General features: G+C 41.1%; 1 protein-coding gene across 1 annotated transcript; it reads left to right on the top strand.

Moving 5' to 3' along the window:
* Nucleotides 1–12,473: 12,473 nt before the first annotated feature.
* LOC149402530 (uncharacterized) lies at nt 12,474–13,317 on the top strand. Its single transcript, XM_089608420.1, has 3 exons — nt 12,474–12,636; nt 12,693–12,822; nt 12,936–13,317. Exons 1-3 carry the CDS (start codon nt 12,474–12,476, stop codon nt 13,315–13,317), a joined length of 675 nt encoding a protein of 224 aa, XP_089464546.1.

Consider the following 13,317-nt stretch of genomic DNA (forward strand, 5'->3'; position numbering starts at 1 on the left):
ATGTCACATTCCTTGAAAAAATTCCTTTCTACACTTCGATTCATGGGGAGAATTGTCAAATAGAATCTCAGGATCAAGGTCAAAATACAGCCATAACTAACCTCACTGAACATGTCCAGCCTGACTGACCACCACAAAAATACAGATGCCACCACATCATCAAGTCCACCACCAGATGTGCTTCAAATCTGCCAATCATCAACTCCAAGTCCAATATCTCATGACAACCATGATCCAGGTATCAATGACTCAGTTTCTCATGTGAATTGTAATAAAATAAGTGATGATGATCTTCCTATTGCATTGAGAAAGACTGCTAGAGCACACCCACTTTATCAAATGGAAGATTTTCTCTACTATAGCCATCTAGCCTCTAGTTGCAGAGCTTATGTCACACATATTGATATGGTCAAAGTTCCTTCATCAATCCAGGAAGCCTTATCAAGTTCAGAATGGAAGAAAGCAACTTATGAGGAAATCAAGGCCTTAGAGAAGAATGATACTTGGGAAGTCACCACATTACCTCCTGGAAAAGGGACTGGATGGTGTCGATGGATGTTTAAAGTGAAGCATAACACGGATGGATCCATTGAGAGGTTCAAGGCAAGGTTGGACTCTTCTAACTCAGAAGAAGCAATTGACAAAGGAAGATGTCAAAGACTGGTAGGCAAACTGATTTACTTGGGTAATACATGTTGCCAATGGTGCCCACAAGAAGAGTTGTAGTCTTTACTTTTGTACATTTGATGCACTAAAGTCTCACGAAGAGTCTTGCTTGTAATTTCTTATTCATTGATAAAAAGTTGAAACGTTCATTCTTTATTCCTTGTGTGAAGCTTTATGATAAAATCTTAGTCTTAAGTCCATAAACAAACCTAACAATACATGAAGAGACAAATGTAGATTTGCATGAACAAACTCTTCATGGGTTGCTTAAAATGATATATTCGCAATCTAAGAGTCAAAGGACTATTGACCTCAGTACGATTGTTAGGAGAATCTAAAATGTCTGGTTATGGGACATTGAGAGTTGGAGACTCTATAGTTCTTCTAGGTATCTTCTAAAGGTACTGAATTGACCAGTACACCTCTAGAGACAAAATAAGAACAAACCTTTTACCCTCTTATTTCTCGAAGTCACTACGTATGAATTGCATCATGATTACCTTAATCCTAAAATGAGGCATGCCATTTCACAGCTTACGTATTCTCATTTGACAAAGTCAGTGTTCAGACTCACTATGTGATTCTGAACAGGACCTATTGCTGAAGTACTAAGTTGTGAAGATTTCATGAGTAACTTTGTGAAGTTCTCATAGAAATGGAATTCATGTACAAGATTGTTGAAATGCAATGTATATCACGTCATGCTTTGTTCCTTGGAATGTGAATAAATGAACTGGCCAGTGTCCAAATTGAGTCTTGACTCTTTTGGATGAATCAATGTGACTTGTTAGCTCCTTGTCAATACATTGTTTCTAACTTATTCACAAGCGACAAAGGAGTTGAGGAAATAACAGCTAGAAGGGTAAAATGGCAATTTTGTAAATCCCGACTAGCTGATGATATTCATGAAGGGTAAACATAGATAATATTCAGTGGATCCATTCATCCCAATTAGTTGAATTCTTGAGTAGAAAATAAATTCATTTCAACCGAGAGATTCTTAGTGTCAACTCTTTAGTGGAGTCAGTTGACATTAAGCTAAACTTGGATAAGGTTTGGGAACTTTTGAGTCCAAGTATTTTAGCTCAAGCTTTGTTCATTTGGATCCACGAGGTCACTATCACAAATCATATCGAGTAGGAATAGTTAAACTAGAAGCTAAGTCAAAACAAGAACGAGACAAGTTTTACGAAAAATGTCAAAAAGGGTATTTTTGTCTTTTTGGACATAGGATGAAATGAATGTCAGTAAATTATTTTGACATGGTCATATGATGACTTAAATCACTCGGCCATGATGAGTTCATTGGGCCTTGTGGATTAATTTCATTTCATAGAATTTTACTTGAAAATTCTCAATGGGCCTTTCTTATGTTGTCTTGTACAAATGAATAAACATATAGAAGCTCCTCCTAGATGCTCCATGGCCGTCCAACACAATAAAGAAAAGATAGATTATTTTTTTCATTAATGTATGAAGATACTTGCCAAAAGAAAAAGAGGAAACAAATTTCCTATACAAGGAAGATGGGATTTTGGCCAACATGAGTTAAGGGAGAAGAAAAACAAAAGAGGAAACAAATCCAAGGCTTCTAGAAGCCTAGTTGGCCGTGTGACTCCAGAAGGAAATAAGGCAAATTTTGCTCATGAATATGTGATATTCTATAGAAGAGGAAACTACCTTATTGAAGGTAATCCCTCCCCTATAAATAGAGACCTTATTCTTCTCATTTCATTCATTCCAAAGTTTTAGAGATTGAGAGCTTCTTTGTCTAGAATATTGGCCGCCCCTCTCTCCTTCTCTCTCTAGTTTTCTTTCGTTTTTGTTTTGGCACCTAGGTCCACATTTGACCTAGTGTTTTTAGCTCTTCGACGTTGAGACTCGTTCACGAGTCGTCGTGTTTATAAGTGCCCACACACTAATTCCTTTCTTTCTCGAGTGATTTTAGTGATAGAAACTTTCGTGGTTGCTCGAGTTCCCGAGGAAAGAAGAGAGACAAGCTGCGTGGGGAGACGAACATTTCAACCTTCCTAACGCTTCTCAACGTTCAAGCTTCACAAAGGTTCGTAAATAGTTTTAATTTATATGTACTTGCTCTTTGTCTAGGTTAGTAAAGTCGTTTTACCTGTTCAAAAGAAAATTTTAATATTCCACCGCTTACTCGAAGAGTTAACACTTTTCTTAACACTAGATCAATTCCAACAAATGGTATCAGAGCTATGGTCAAAGATATGCATGTACATGTAATTAAAATTATGAGCTTGAACATCGTTTTTGAAAGTTTACTAATTTTGTGACAAGTTAGAATTCTTTTCTTATATTTTTTCAATTTATTGCTCATGCCTTTAAATTATAAATCATGTTGATTTTCTATGACTTTGGGATGTTATTAAAACACATTATAATTAGTTCTAAAAGTTTTTAATTTTTTATAATGAAAAACGTGTTTTTAAGTTTGAGAAAATTTCGAGTAATTTTGTGACTAGTTATATTGTCTTGCTAGTTTCGTTTATGTACTCACTTCATTTTATGTTTGTTGTTATTTTCTTTTATACCTTGTTATTACCATGTTAATAAAACACAAATAAAAGTTTTAGCAACTTCTTAAAACATTCCGTTACACTAGATTCTTTTTTCACACTCAAAGTCCGAACTTTAATAATTTCCAGTTTTTTTCGAGCTCAAGAAAACCCGCGGTAAAATTGGCATAACTCTCAGCTCAGAATTCAAAATTTAATAATTCTTCAATCAATTGAAAGGTCTGTTTGTCCTCTTTCCAGTACAATTAGGTTTAGGTCAAAAGGACATCGGAGCCGCCAGTATTGGTGATTTTACTCCGTGGTGCGCGACTGTTCCGAAAGTCCAGTTTTTTAGAATTCCGGAATTTCGGCCCCACTACCATCAGTTATAGAACTCTAATGAGAAAATTTTCTTGAGAAAAATTGTTTTTTATAAGATTATAAACATGATGTGAAAGGATAAGATGTTTTGATTATTGAAAGTTTAATTGAAATTGAATTTTTACAAAACTAGTTTGAATTTTGAAAAACCGTTTTCGCTTTCAAACTTGAAAATATTTTGTCATCCAAATCAAATAAGTTTTCAAAATGTTTTCAAAACTATATCTATATCACATATGTTTAAAATCTATATGCTCTTGAAAATTTGAGTGGGAGGTCTCCTCGTAGACGAGCCAAAAAATAAAAGATGTGTAATCTCAAACTTTCAAGTGTTCAAGTGAGTTGAAATTCACACTTCCCTCATGCACTGTCCAGAATAGCAAATAGGAAAATGTCCGAGTATGTACCTTGTGCCTTTATGCACTAACACTGCTCTTCCTTGAACATGAAGATCTAGGATTCCTTTCTAGAAGTCCACTCTATCGCTCTATAACTAGGAAATTTGTTTCCGAACTTATAAGAGACGATGTGCCAAATCTAAAAACTAAGTGGGAGGGTTATACCTATTGTTTGTAACCCACGGTCCCCAACACTAATGAAAGAAGCAATTAAACGTGAGACTAAGAGTCACTCTTGTGGCCCTCTCTTCAATGAGAGTACTCTATGGCGTTTTTGCTTCGATCATTGCTCAATGAGCTACGTCCGAGAGTGAGACGATGAAGACAAGGCCTCCTCTTGGGGATTGTTTTTTCAAAGTTGATCTTTTGGAGTAAGTGGTTGGTTGCACACTTAGGCTCAATCCCTAGTAATCCTACCTTGAAGCTGTGTGAAAGGATATGGGTGATCAAACCAATTTAAAAGGTGGCTAGTCAAAATTGGTGTATTGACATCTTGGCTAAGCATTGATGATGTGTCATTTACTTATAAATGGAGAGTTTTTGCGGCCTTCTCTTGAGGGAGTAAATTATCGTTTGCTTTATAACACCTTTGGATTTGATCAAGTCTTAAACAAACTTAAACCCTAAACCAAAGACTAAATCATAAACATGTTTCAACTTTTAAAAGCAAAATGTCTCTCCAACTTCTCTCATTCATCCTTTCCTTAAACAAACTCGAAACCAAAAACTACGTTAATTGGATATGTAACCTCGACATCGTTCTTACCGTTAACAAGTACAAATGGGTACTCACCATCCTGTTTCCTCCTCTGACGAATGATGATTCGACTCAAGAGGACAAAGACGCCTTAGCGGCCTGGCTTGAATCCGATGAGATTGCGAGATGCTCTATCTTAGCATCAATGAACAATGTGTTACAACAATAACATTGTGACATCGAGACTGCCGCCAACATGCTCTACAATCACCTTGAGATGTTTGGAGGTCAAAGGCATCAAGCAAGGAACCAAGCAATCCGACAGTTTATGAACTGTCGCATAAAAGCTGGGATTCCTGTCAGGGACTATATGATGCTGATCATTAGTTACGTAAATGAGATGGAAATCTGAGGATCTAAGATTAACGAGGAGACCAAAATAGATATGATATTGGAAACTCTCCCCGAATCTTTTGATACCTTCAAGTGGAACTACTCCATGAACAAGCTAGAGTACATTGTTACCGAGCTTATGAAGGAGCTTCACACTGCTCAAGGTCTCACTAAGAGAAAGAGGAATCAAGGAGAGGCACATGCTACTGAGCACAAAGCCTCCGCCTCTGGATCTAAGAAGAGACCTCACAAGGCCGATAAGAAGAACTGTCCTGCCTATCTCAAAGCAAAGGAACATAGTATCGTACTAATTACCGAAGCATGCTTAGTAGCTGATAATGTATCAACGTGGATTCTTGACTCTGCTTCTACTAACCATATTTGTTGTTCCTTGACTAGTTTCAAGAAAACAAAAACCTTGCAGGAAGGCGACTTCTGTTTCAAATGGGGTGATGGGAGCTTGGTGTCTGCGAAGGCTGTGGGATCCGTGACGCTGTCTTTTGAAGACCGCACTTTAAACTTGAATAATTTTTATTTTTTTCCTACCTTTGGAAAGAACTTAATATCTGTTGCACGTCTTCTTCAGCAAGATTATTGTTTAATGTTCATTAAGAATGAAATTCGCATTTCGTTTCCTGATAATTCTTTTGTCACTGATGCATGTACGAAGAATGGTCTTTTCTACATTTATCCCACTCAACCTTCTCTTTTAGACACCAAAATAGATAATGATCTAGTTAGGGAGCCAAAGATGATCAAACTATTTGAATCCTACGATCTAATAAAATCAACATATCTCTGGCACTTAAGACTTGGTCATATCAGTCTATATAGGATTAAGAGACTTGTAAGGGACGGTCCGCTCCAAGCCTTTGCAATAGGTTCACTACCTACTTGTGAATCTTGCATAGAAGGAAAAATGACCAAGCGATCTTTCTCAGATAAGGGTCGAAGAGCCACTGAGTTGCTGGAACTAGTACATTCTGATGTATGTGGTCCGCTAAGTCAACAGGCACGTGGAGGATACGAATACTTCGTTACCTTTATTGATGATTACTCAAGTTAGAGTTTTGTCTATATCCTCAAACACAAATCCGAGACCTTTAACGTATTTAAGGTCCTTAGGGCTTTAGTGGAAGAGAAAACTGGCAAAGTGATCAAAACCCTTCGATCCGATCGAAGTGGTGAGTATATGTCTGGAGAGTTCGACGACTTTCTTAAAGAAGAAGATATCGCCTCTTAGCTTACCGCACCTGGCACTCCTCAACAAAATGGAGTGTCAGAGAGAAGAAACCGAACTCTTATGGAGATGGTTAGATCAATGATGAGTTACTCATCACACCATTTTTCCTTTTAGTGATATGCCCTCGAAACAGCCGCTTACATTCTGAACCAAGTTCCGTCTAAAATGGTTCCTGGTACTCCTTATGATCGATGGACTGGTCGTAAAGTAAATCTTGGCCGCATCAAAATTTGGGGTTGCCCTGCACACGTGCTGAGGCAAAAGACTAGCAAGTTGGCTAGTAGGTTAGAATTGTGTCTGTTCGTTGGATATCGAAAGGAAACCAACGGTTTCAAATTCTATAGTCTCGAGGACTTTATGAAGGATGCAAAACCTAGAAGCGAAATTGTGCTTGAAGAAAAGTTGGGTGAGGAAGCTTCTACCTTAACTGTAAGAACTATTTTTATCCCAACTTTAACATAACCTAACTCATCAGAATCTCGTCAAGTAGTACTTCGACGTAGTGGGAGGGCTACTCAAAAGCCTGACAGGTACATGTCTTATGGAGACAGTCTCGTAGCCGTCTCAAACATGGATGACCATGTTTCTTATAGCCAAGCGATGGCTTGTTCTGAATCAAACCTTTTGCTTGACGCCATGAAAGTTGAAATGCAGTCGATGTATGTCAACAAAGTCCGGATGGGAACGTCGTGACATTCAAATCACGACTTATGGCTAAGGGTTATACCCAACAAGAATGGATTGACTATGAAGAAACCTTCTCGTTAGTCGTGATGCTTAAATCCATCTGCATACTTCTATCCATAGCTACAGCTCTCGACTATGAGATCTGGAAAATGGATGTCAAGACTGCCTTCCTGAATGGCTGTTACCGGCCCGACCCCGGGAGCGGCCAAACGAAAGCGAAACGGCGTTGAGCGCGCCCCGACGGCTTGCCCCAAGGGTCAGCCTCGGCCAATGGCCGAGTCAAGATTATACCCGGCCATTAGCCGGCCCAAGGGCCAGCCTCGGCCAATGGCCGGCCCAAGTTAACATCGGCCATTGGCCGGCCCAAGGGCCAGCCTCGGCCAATGGCCGGGCCGAGTTATCCTCGGCCATTGGCCGGCCCAAGGGCCAGGCTCGGCCAATGGCCGAGTCAAGGTTACACCCGGCCATTAGCCGGCCCAAGGGCCAGCCTCGGCCAATGGCCGGGCCAAGTCTACACCCGACCATTGGCCGGCCCAAGGGCCAGCCTCGGCCAATGGCCGAGTCAAGGGTATACCCGCCCATTGGCCGGCCCAAGGCTTGCCTTGGCCAATGGCCGAGCCAGATGTGTCCACTCGGCCAAGGGGTTGCTCAAAATGCCCCTTGGTCGCGTATAAATACAGAGGTCCGCCCTCTGCCAAAGGTAAACTGAATTTGAGTACTGAAACCTTGCTTGTAATATACAAACTTTTGCAACGCTCAACTTGTGAATTTGAATAAAATAAACGAGTTTTATTTTTAATCAAATTCTTGTTGCACATGATACGTCCTTAAATTTTAAATATATTGGAGAAAAAAAAATAATAATCATAAATATATTTAAGGTCGATGAAATTTCGGAATAATGATATTCGAATAAGCTCGATATTAATTTACGAATAAATTTGTTCGGAACGTACTCGGAGACTTAAAATCTCAAGAGTGAAAATAAATTCCGAAATCCCTTAAATATATTTAAGATAACGGGAATTAATAAGAAATTCTCGGTTATTTTTCATGAATATTTTTTTTTATAAATTAAGGACGAGTTTGAGAGAATTTATTTGGAAAGGATTAAAGTGCAACAAAGTGAGGGATGAGAGTGAAAGAAAAAGTTTTTTTAGGAGTTGTTTTTGGAGACGTGTGGCAGGATGTGGGAGTGCCACATGGCATTCTTATCCTCTTTTTCTCTCCACTTCCACACGACCACCTCACCCCCACTATTTCTCTTCCTTTCTTCTTCACGTCATTTTTCTCCTTCTTCTTCATCTTCTCCACGCTATTCCTCCAAGAAGAAACAGAGAAAAAAAAAATCGGCAACCACCACCACCCAAGCCATTCCTCTCGGCCACTCAACCCCATCACCACCCTCACTCATCTTCGTTCTTCTTCTTCTTCCTCTCCATCGTCGCTCTACCTCTCGCGCGGCTCACAGCCACCGCGCGCGCGCCTCGCCGAGGAGAAGAGTCGCCGCCGTCGAGCCGCCGTGGCCGCTGACCGAGAAAGGACACCGGGAATAAGGTGAGAGCACACCGGAGAGCAGATTAGAGGTAAGAATTGATATGGTTGAATTGGAAAACTCAAGTTAGGGTTCATGAGTTTGATTTGGGGCTTTTTGATCCGAGCTAAAATCAGTGGAATTGATGGGTTTTATTTGGTTGTTGGACTTGATTAATGATGTTCCTAGCTCGGATTTGTGTAATTGAGTCGATTTGTTTTAATGATTTGAGAATTTTGAACTCGCTGTGAACAGCATCTGTAAATTGACGTGGACAGTTCGGTACCGATTTAATTTGGATTTCTTGATATTTTTCCTGGATAATAGACGTTATGAGGTTTCTAAAATGACCAAGAACGTGTAAATCCGCTGAGAATTGAGTGAGTTATAAATTTTTGAAAACAGGGTATTGAAGCTGGAAATTATAAACGTGTGTTTGATTTTTTGGCCGAATTTTTGCTAGTGAACGAGGATTTATGGCTGATCCGTGGGGTTTTGTTTTTTCTTAAGGTGTTTTGTTGATCATGAGACGTTTATGACGTTGATAAATGTTTGGGTAATGCTTGAGAGGCATGGTTTGATTTTTGTTGGAATTATTTTTGGACGAATTTCTTGTTATGGAGTTTTGTTTTGGCCGTGTGATGTTTTTTGGGCCGTTGTGCTTCGTGATGTGATTTTGAGCCTTGAGTTGAAATTTGTGATTTGTTGAGGTTGTGATTTGGATTTGAAATTAAATTTGGAAATGGATTTGAATTGGTCTGGATTTTGAATCGAGTATGTTTCCGGGCTCGTTGGATTGTCTCGAGAAATTTAGTTTTGATTTGAAAAAATGGATTTGATTGGATGACTCGAGAGTTGAATTTTGAAATCGATGAGTAATGTTTGAGATTGATTGTTCGTTCGGGCTCGGGTTTTTGATATTTGAATCTTATGACGAGTCTAAAAATTTTATGACAAGTCTAAAGATTTGATAAGAGTTTGAAGTTAAGGAATTAACTCGATGTCGGATTCCGCAGTTTGATGACAGATTTGGACGGACGAGCGGGAACCGGACGAGTCAAAGGCGATGAAGCCGGATTTTGAAGTTTTCAAAGAAAAGAGTTATCGAAATTAAAGCTCGATTAACTCAAGTTAGTTCTTTTGACGTTTCTACAAGTGTCAAGTGTCACGGAGAGCGTGAAAATCAAGACATCGCTGGAAGTCGTTGAACTTTCTGTCTAACTATTCCAGGAAAGTGAGGAGACATAAGTCAACTACTTACCAAGGGAATAACCTTGTTTGTTTGTGCATTTATTTGTTAGGAAACAAGAGTAGGGAAAGCCTTTAAAGACATGAACACAAAGATTAAGGCTTCGGCCACTCATTATGTAAAACTTAGTTCGGGTTTTACCCGTAGGTTCAAACGCTAACTTGAACCAGCCACATTGCTACCTTGTAATAGTTAGATCCCTTTTGCTAACCTTAGTGAGGAGGTTAGATCAGGGTTGACAGGAGAGCACGGTGGACTCTCGGATTCGAGCCGAGGGTAGAAGTACCGGGAGTTATGTCTCGAGTCTTCAACTTAAAATTTAACGAGCTAAACTAAAGTGAAATAGTAATTCTTTCGGGATTCACCCCGAGACGCTCTCCTGTTTGTGTTTAGTCGTGTACTCTATATGCTAGAGTACCCAAACTTTAATTGAACTATTGTCGATAGTACCACGAGTGTACGGACTCGGACTTCTGGCAGAGGGGCCCCACGGGCGGCATGATCAACCCCTGCTAAGCGCTTATCCGCATACCCACAGAGCGTATACGTGACCTATTGTCCACATACCCACGGGCGTAAGTGTGAGTGCATTTAGGTCCACGTACCCACGGGCGTACGTGTGAGGAATCATCCATGTACCCACGGGCGTGCAGGAGATGGATTGCGTTGATGTATATGTTACTATTAGTGGATCCCAGACAAAACGAAAACTCTTAGGCCAGCGGAAGACTGCTGCTCGAAGTCTGAAGTTGGTCTCTTGTCATTCCGGAGGTTATGACAGAGAGATGTATAACCTTGCGGAGTGACAAGTGTTAGCTAGGATGTGATCACACATTATGGATGCTATAGAATTAGCGATATTTTCATCCTTCATTCTTCTGTGTTTGTTTGCACGTCACATGGCTTTGCATTAGTTGTTTTCCTTTCATAGGTTAGACTCCCGCTTACTGAGTCAATCGACTCATAGTTTTATGACCCTTGGTAATGTAGAGAAGGGAAAATCTTGTAAGCGGGAAACGAGATCGAAGACCGAGACCGAGCGCGTATTGCCTTGACCTATGGGCTATGGGGTTTCTTAACCGAGGGTAGTGTCTTTTGTTAAAACGTTCCGGAACGTATTTGTATAGGAGTCGCTATAAGACTCTAAGTTATAAAAGCGAAAAATTTCCCCGGATTTTTGCAAACTATTTTAATATATAAAAGTATTATGATCTATTGTTTAATATGTATGATATGAGAGTTGATCGGTCGCAGCTCGTGGACGAGCTGTCGCTCGCGGGTCGTGACAGATTTTGTGGTATCAGAGCTCCAGGTTTAGCCGTTTCTGTAGACTTGGGATACATGTTCTCGGTATAGGTCACGAGTATGCCATGTGATAGTGTTGTGCTTAGATTCGAACTGTCTAGAGATAGGTTCGGCTTGATGAAGGATGAGTTGCTAGAAGTTAGATCTCTCCTCCCCGATGAGATTTGTATGTACCGCGATGCGGTCAAGCAAATTCTTCCGACCGTAAGTACGTTCGGTGTCGTGAGAGGCACCACCACGTAGGGGCCGGTGGATCGGTTTCACTGGTGAGTGGATGAGTGTCGTCTCGACGTTTCACGGCTTCCGTGCAAGTATCGCGATGACCCCTCCTTATTGGCCAACGTTGAGTCGATGGACTCGTTTCACCGCTGACGGCAATGTCAGCCGAGATTGGAAGATATTCCAGAAGGTGTTACATTACACGTTCGGAGCCATGGGAGAGGGACGAGTGGGAGGAGCAAGCTTACGGATTCTACCAGCTCGGTTTGAATCGGTTGTCCGATATGGAAATCGATTTGTCCAAGAGAGTGTGGACCGGTGCCCGATGTGCTCAAGGATAGACTCCAGCGAGGTATCGAGTATTGGGAGCTGTGTGTAGAGCTCTAATATCCGACGTTGGAATCTGATTGCCCCTCGTTCGCTGTCTTACGAATGCAGAATGAGTTCCTCATCGTGACGCGATGTGGTATATGAGTACCTTACCCCCGATGATTGCTTTTCCGGTGGTTGTTTCGCATGATGACGGGAGGATTGACTGTGACGAGGGAGATTCCGAGGAGAATCCCGCTGAGCCTCCGGCACACCCAACTGCGTAGACGTTTGCTTGTCAACCAAGAGAGTGGTTGCTTTTTGTGTGTAACGAGAGAACTAGCGTTTTGTGTTTAAGTCTCTCGTTGGACTAGGCCTGGAGAGGCTAGTCCATATTGGTTATGCATTCTCGTTATGGTTGATTGTGATGCTCAACCATGCCCATCCTCTTATATGTGAAAATAAGAAGGAAGTAGGGTCTAGACGAGGTACGTCTAATGCCGAGAATGATTCAGTTGCGGATCTCACAGAGATTAGACGCATCTTGAAAAGTTTGAGTTGACGTTACTCGATGAGACGATCATAAAGAGCGTCAAAATCAAGCTATGTTCAACGGATAGAGCAGCATTTGGAACTAGCGCTAAGCAGGCTGAGGGAAAAGCTACTATACGCCAAGTTTTCGAAGTGTGAATTTTTGCTGGAGCGTGTAGTATTCCTTGGCCATGTTGCCAGTAGCGCGGTATCATGGTAGATCCTGCTAAAGTGGAAGCGGTGAGGCAGTGGAGTCAGCCAAAGACAGTCACTGAAATAGGGAGTTTCTTGGGTCTTGCTGGCTACTATAGGAAGTTTGTGGAATGATTCTCTAAGTTGGCCATGCCCCTAACTCAACTAACCCGTAAAGGACAGAAGTTCCTTTGGACCGAGACCTGTGAGAAGAGCTTTCAAGAGCTACAGAACAGGCTGACAACCGCCCCAATGCTCACCATTCCACAAGGAGTTGACGGATTCGCTATTTACTGCGACGCGTTTAAGCAAGGTTTGAGCGCTGTTTTGATGTAACATGGGAAGGTCATTGCTTATGCCTTGCGACAGCTGAAGGATTACGAGCCAGGTATCCTACCCATGATCTAGAGCTTGCTGCTGTAGTGTTTGCACTCAAGTTATGGCGACACTACCTGTACGGAGTCCATTGTGACATCTATATAGAGCACAAAACGTTAAAGTATTTCTTCACTCAGAAGGAGTTGAATATGCTCTAAGGACGTTGGATGGAACTCCTGAATGACTATGACTTTGATTTGCATTATCATCCTGGTAAGGCAAATAAAGTCGCAGATGCGCTAGCCGCAAATCTGTAGCGTCCTTAGCAAGTTTGGTTGAAACATCTCTTCAACTGAAGGATGATGTTCATCAGCTAGAACTTCAGCTGATCACTGGGAGATTAGCTGCTCTCACCGTACGTCCGATGTTGCTGGAACAGATCAAAGATAGTCAGTACGCAGACGAATATCTTCTTGGGAAGATGTTTGAGGCTCAAAACGGTAAAGAGGGTGACTTCAAGTTGGATGAGAACGAGGTTCTAAGGTGCAACAGAAGAGTTTGTGCACCATCCAACGAGGAGGTCAGAAAGCAGTTGATGGTAGAAGCTCACGGGACACCCTATTCGATACATCCAGGTGTGACAAAGATGTATCAAGACTTGAAAAAGGTTTATTGA

The sequence above is a fragment of the Urtica dioica genome, chromosome 3 (genome assembly GCF_054948205.1).
Source record: "Urtica dioica subsp. dioica isolate 48M chromosome 3, U.dioica_male_clone48M_v1_H2, whole genome shotgun sequence".
NCBI classification, from domain to species: Eukaryota; Viridiplantae; Streptophyta; class Magnoliopsida; order Rosales; family Urticaceae; genus Urtica; species Urtica dioica.

Excerpts from the sequence above, each read along its gene's own strand:
- LOC149402530 (XM_089608420.1), top strand. The coding sequence starts at position 12,474 with ATGCCCCTAACTCAACTAACCCGTAAAGGACAGAAGTTCCTTTGGACC. Across the intron at positions 12,637-12,692 it reads CTGCGACGCGTTTAAGCAAG|CTGAAGGATTACGAGCCAGG; the intron begins GTTTGAGCGCTG and ends GCCTTGCGACAG. Across the intron at positions 12,823-12,935 it reads ATAGAGCACAAAACGTTAAA|ATGCGCTAGCCGCAAATCTG; the intron begins GTATTTCTTCAC and ends ATAAAGTCGCAG.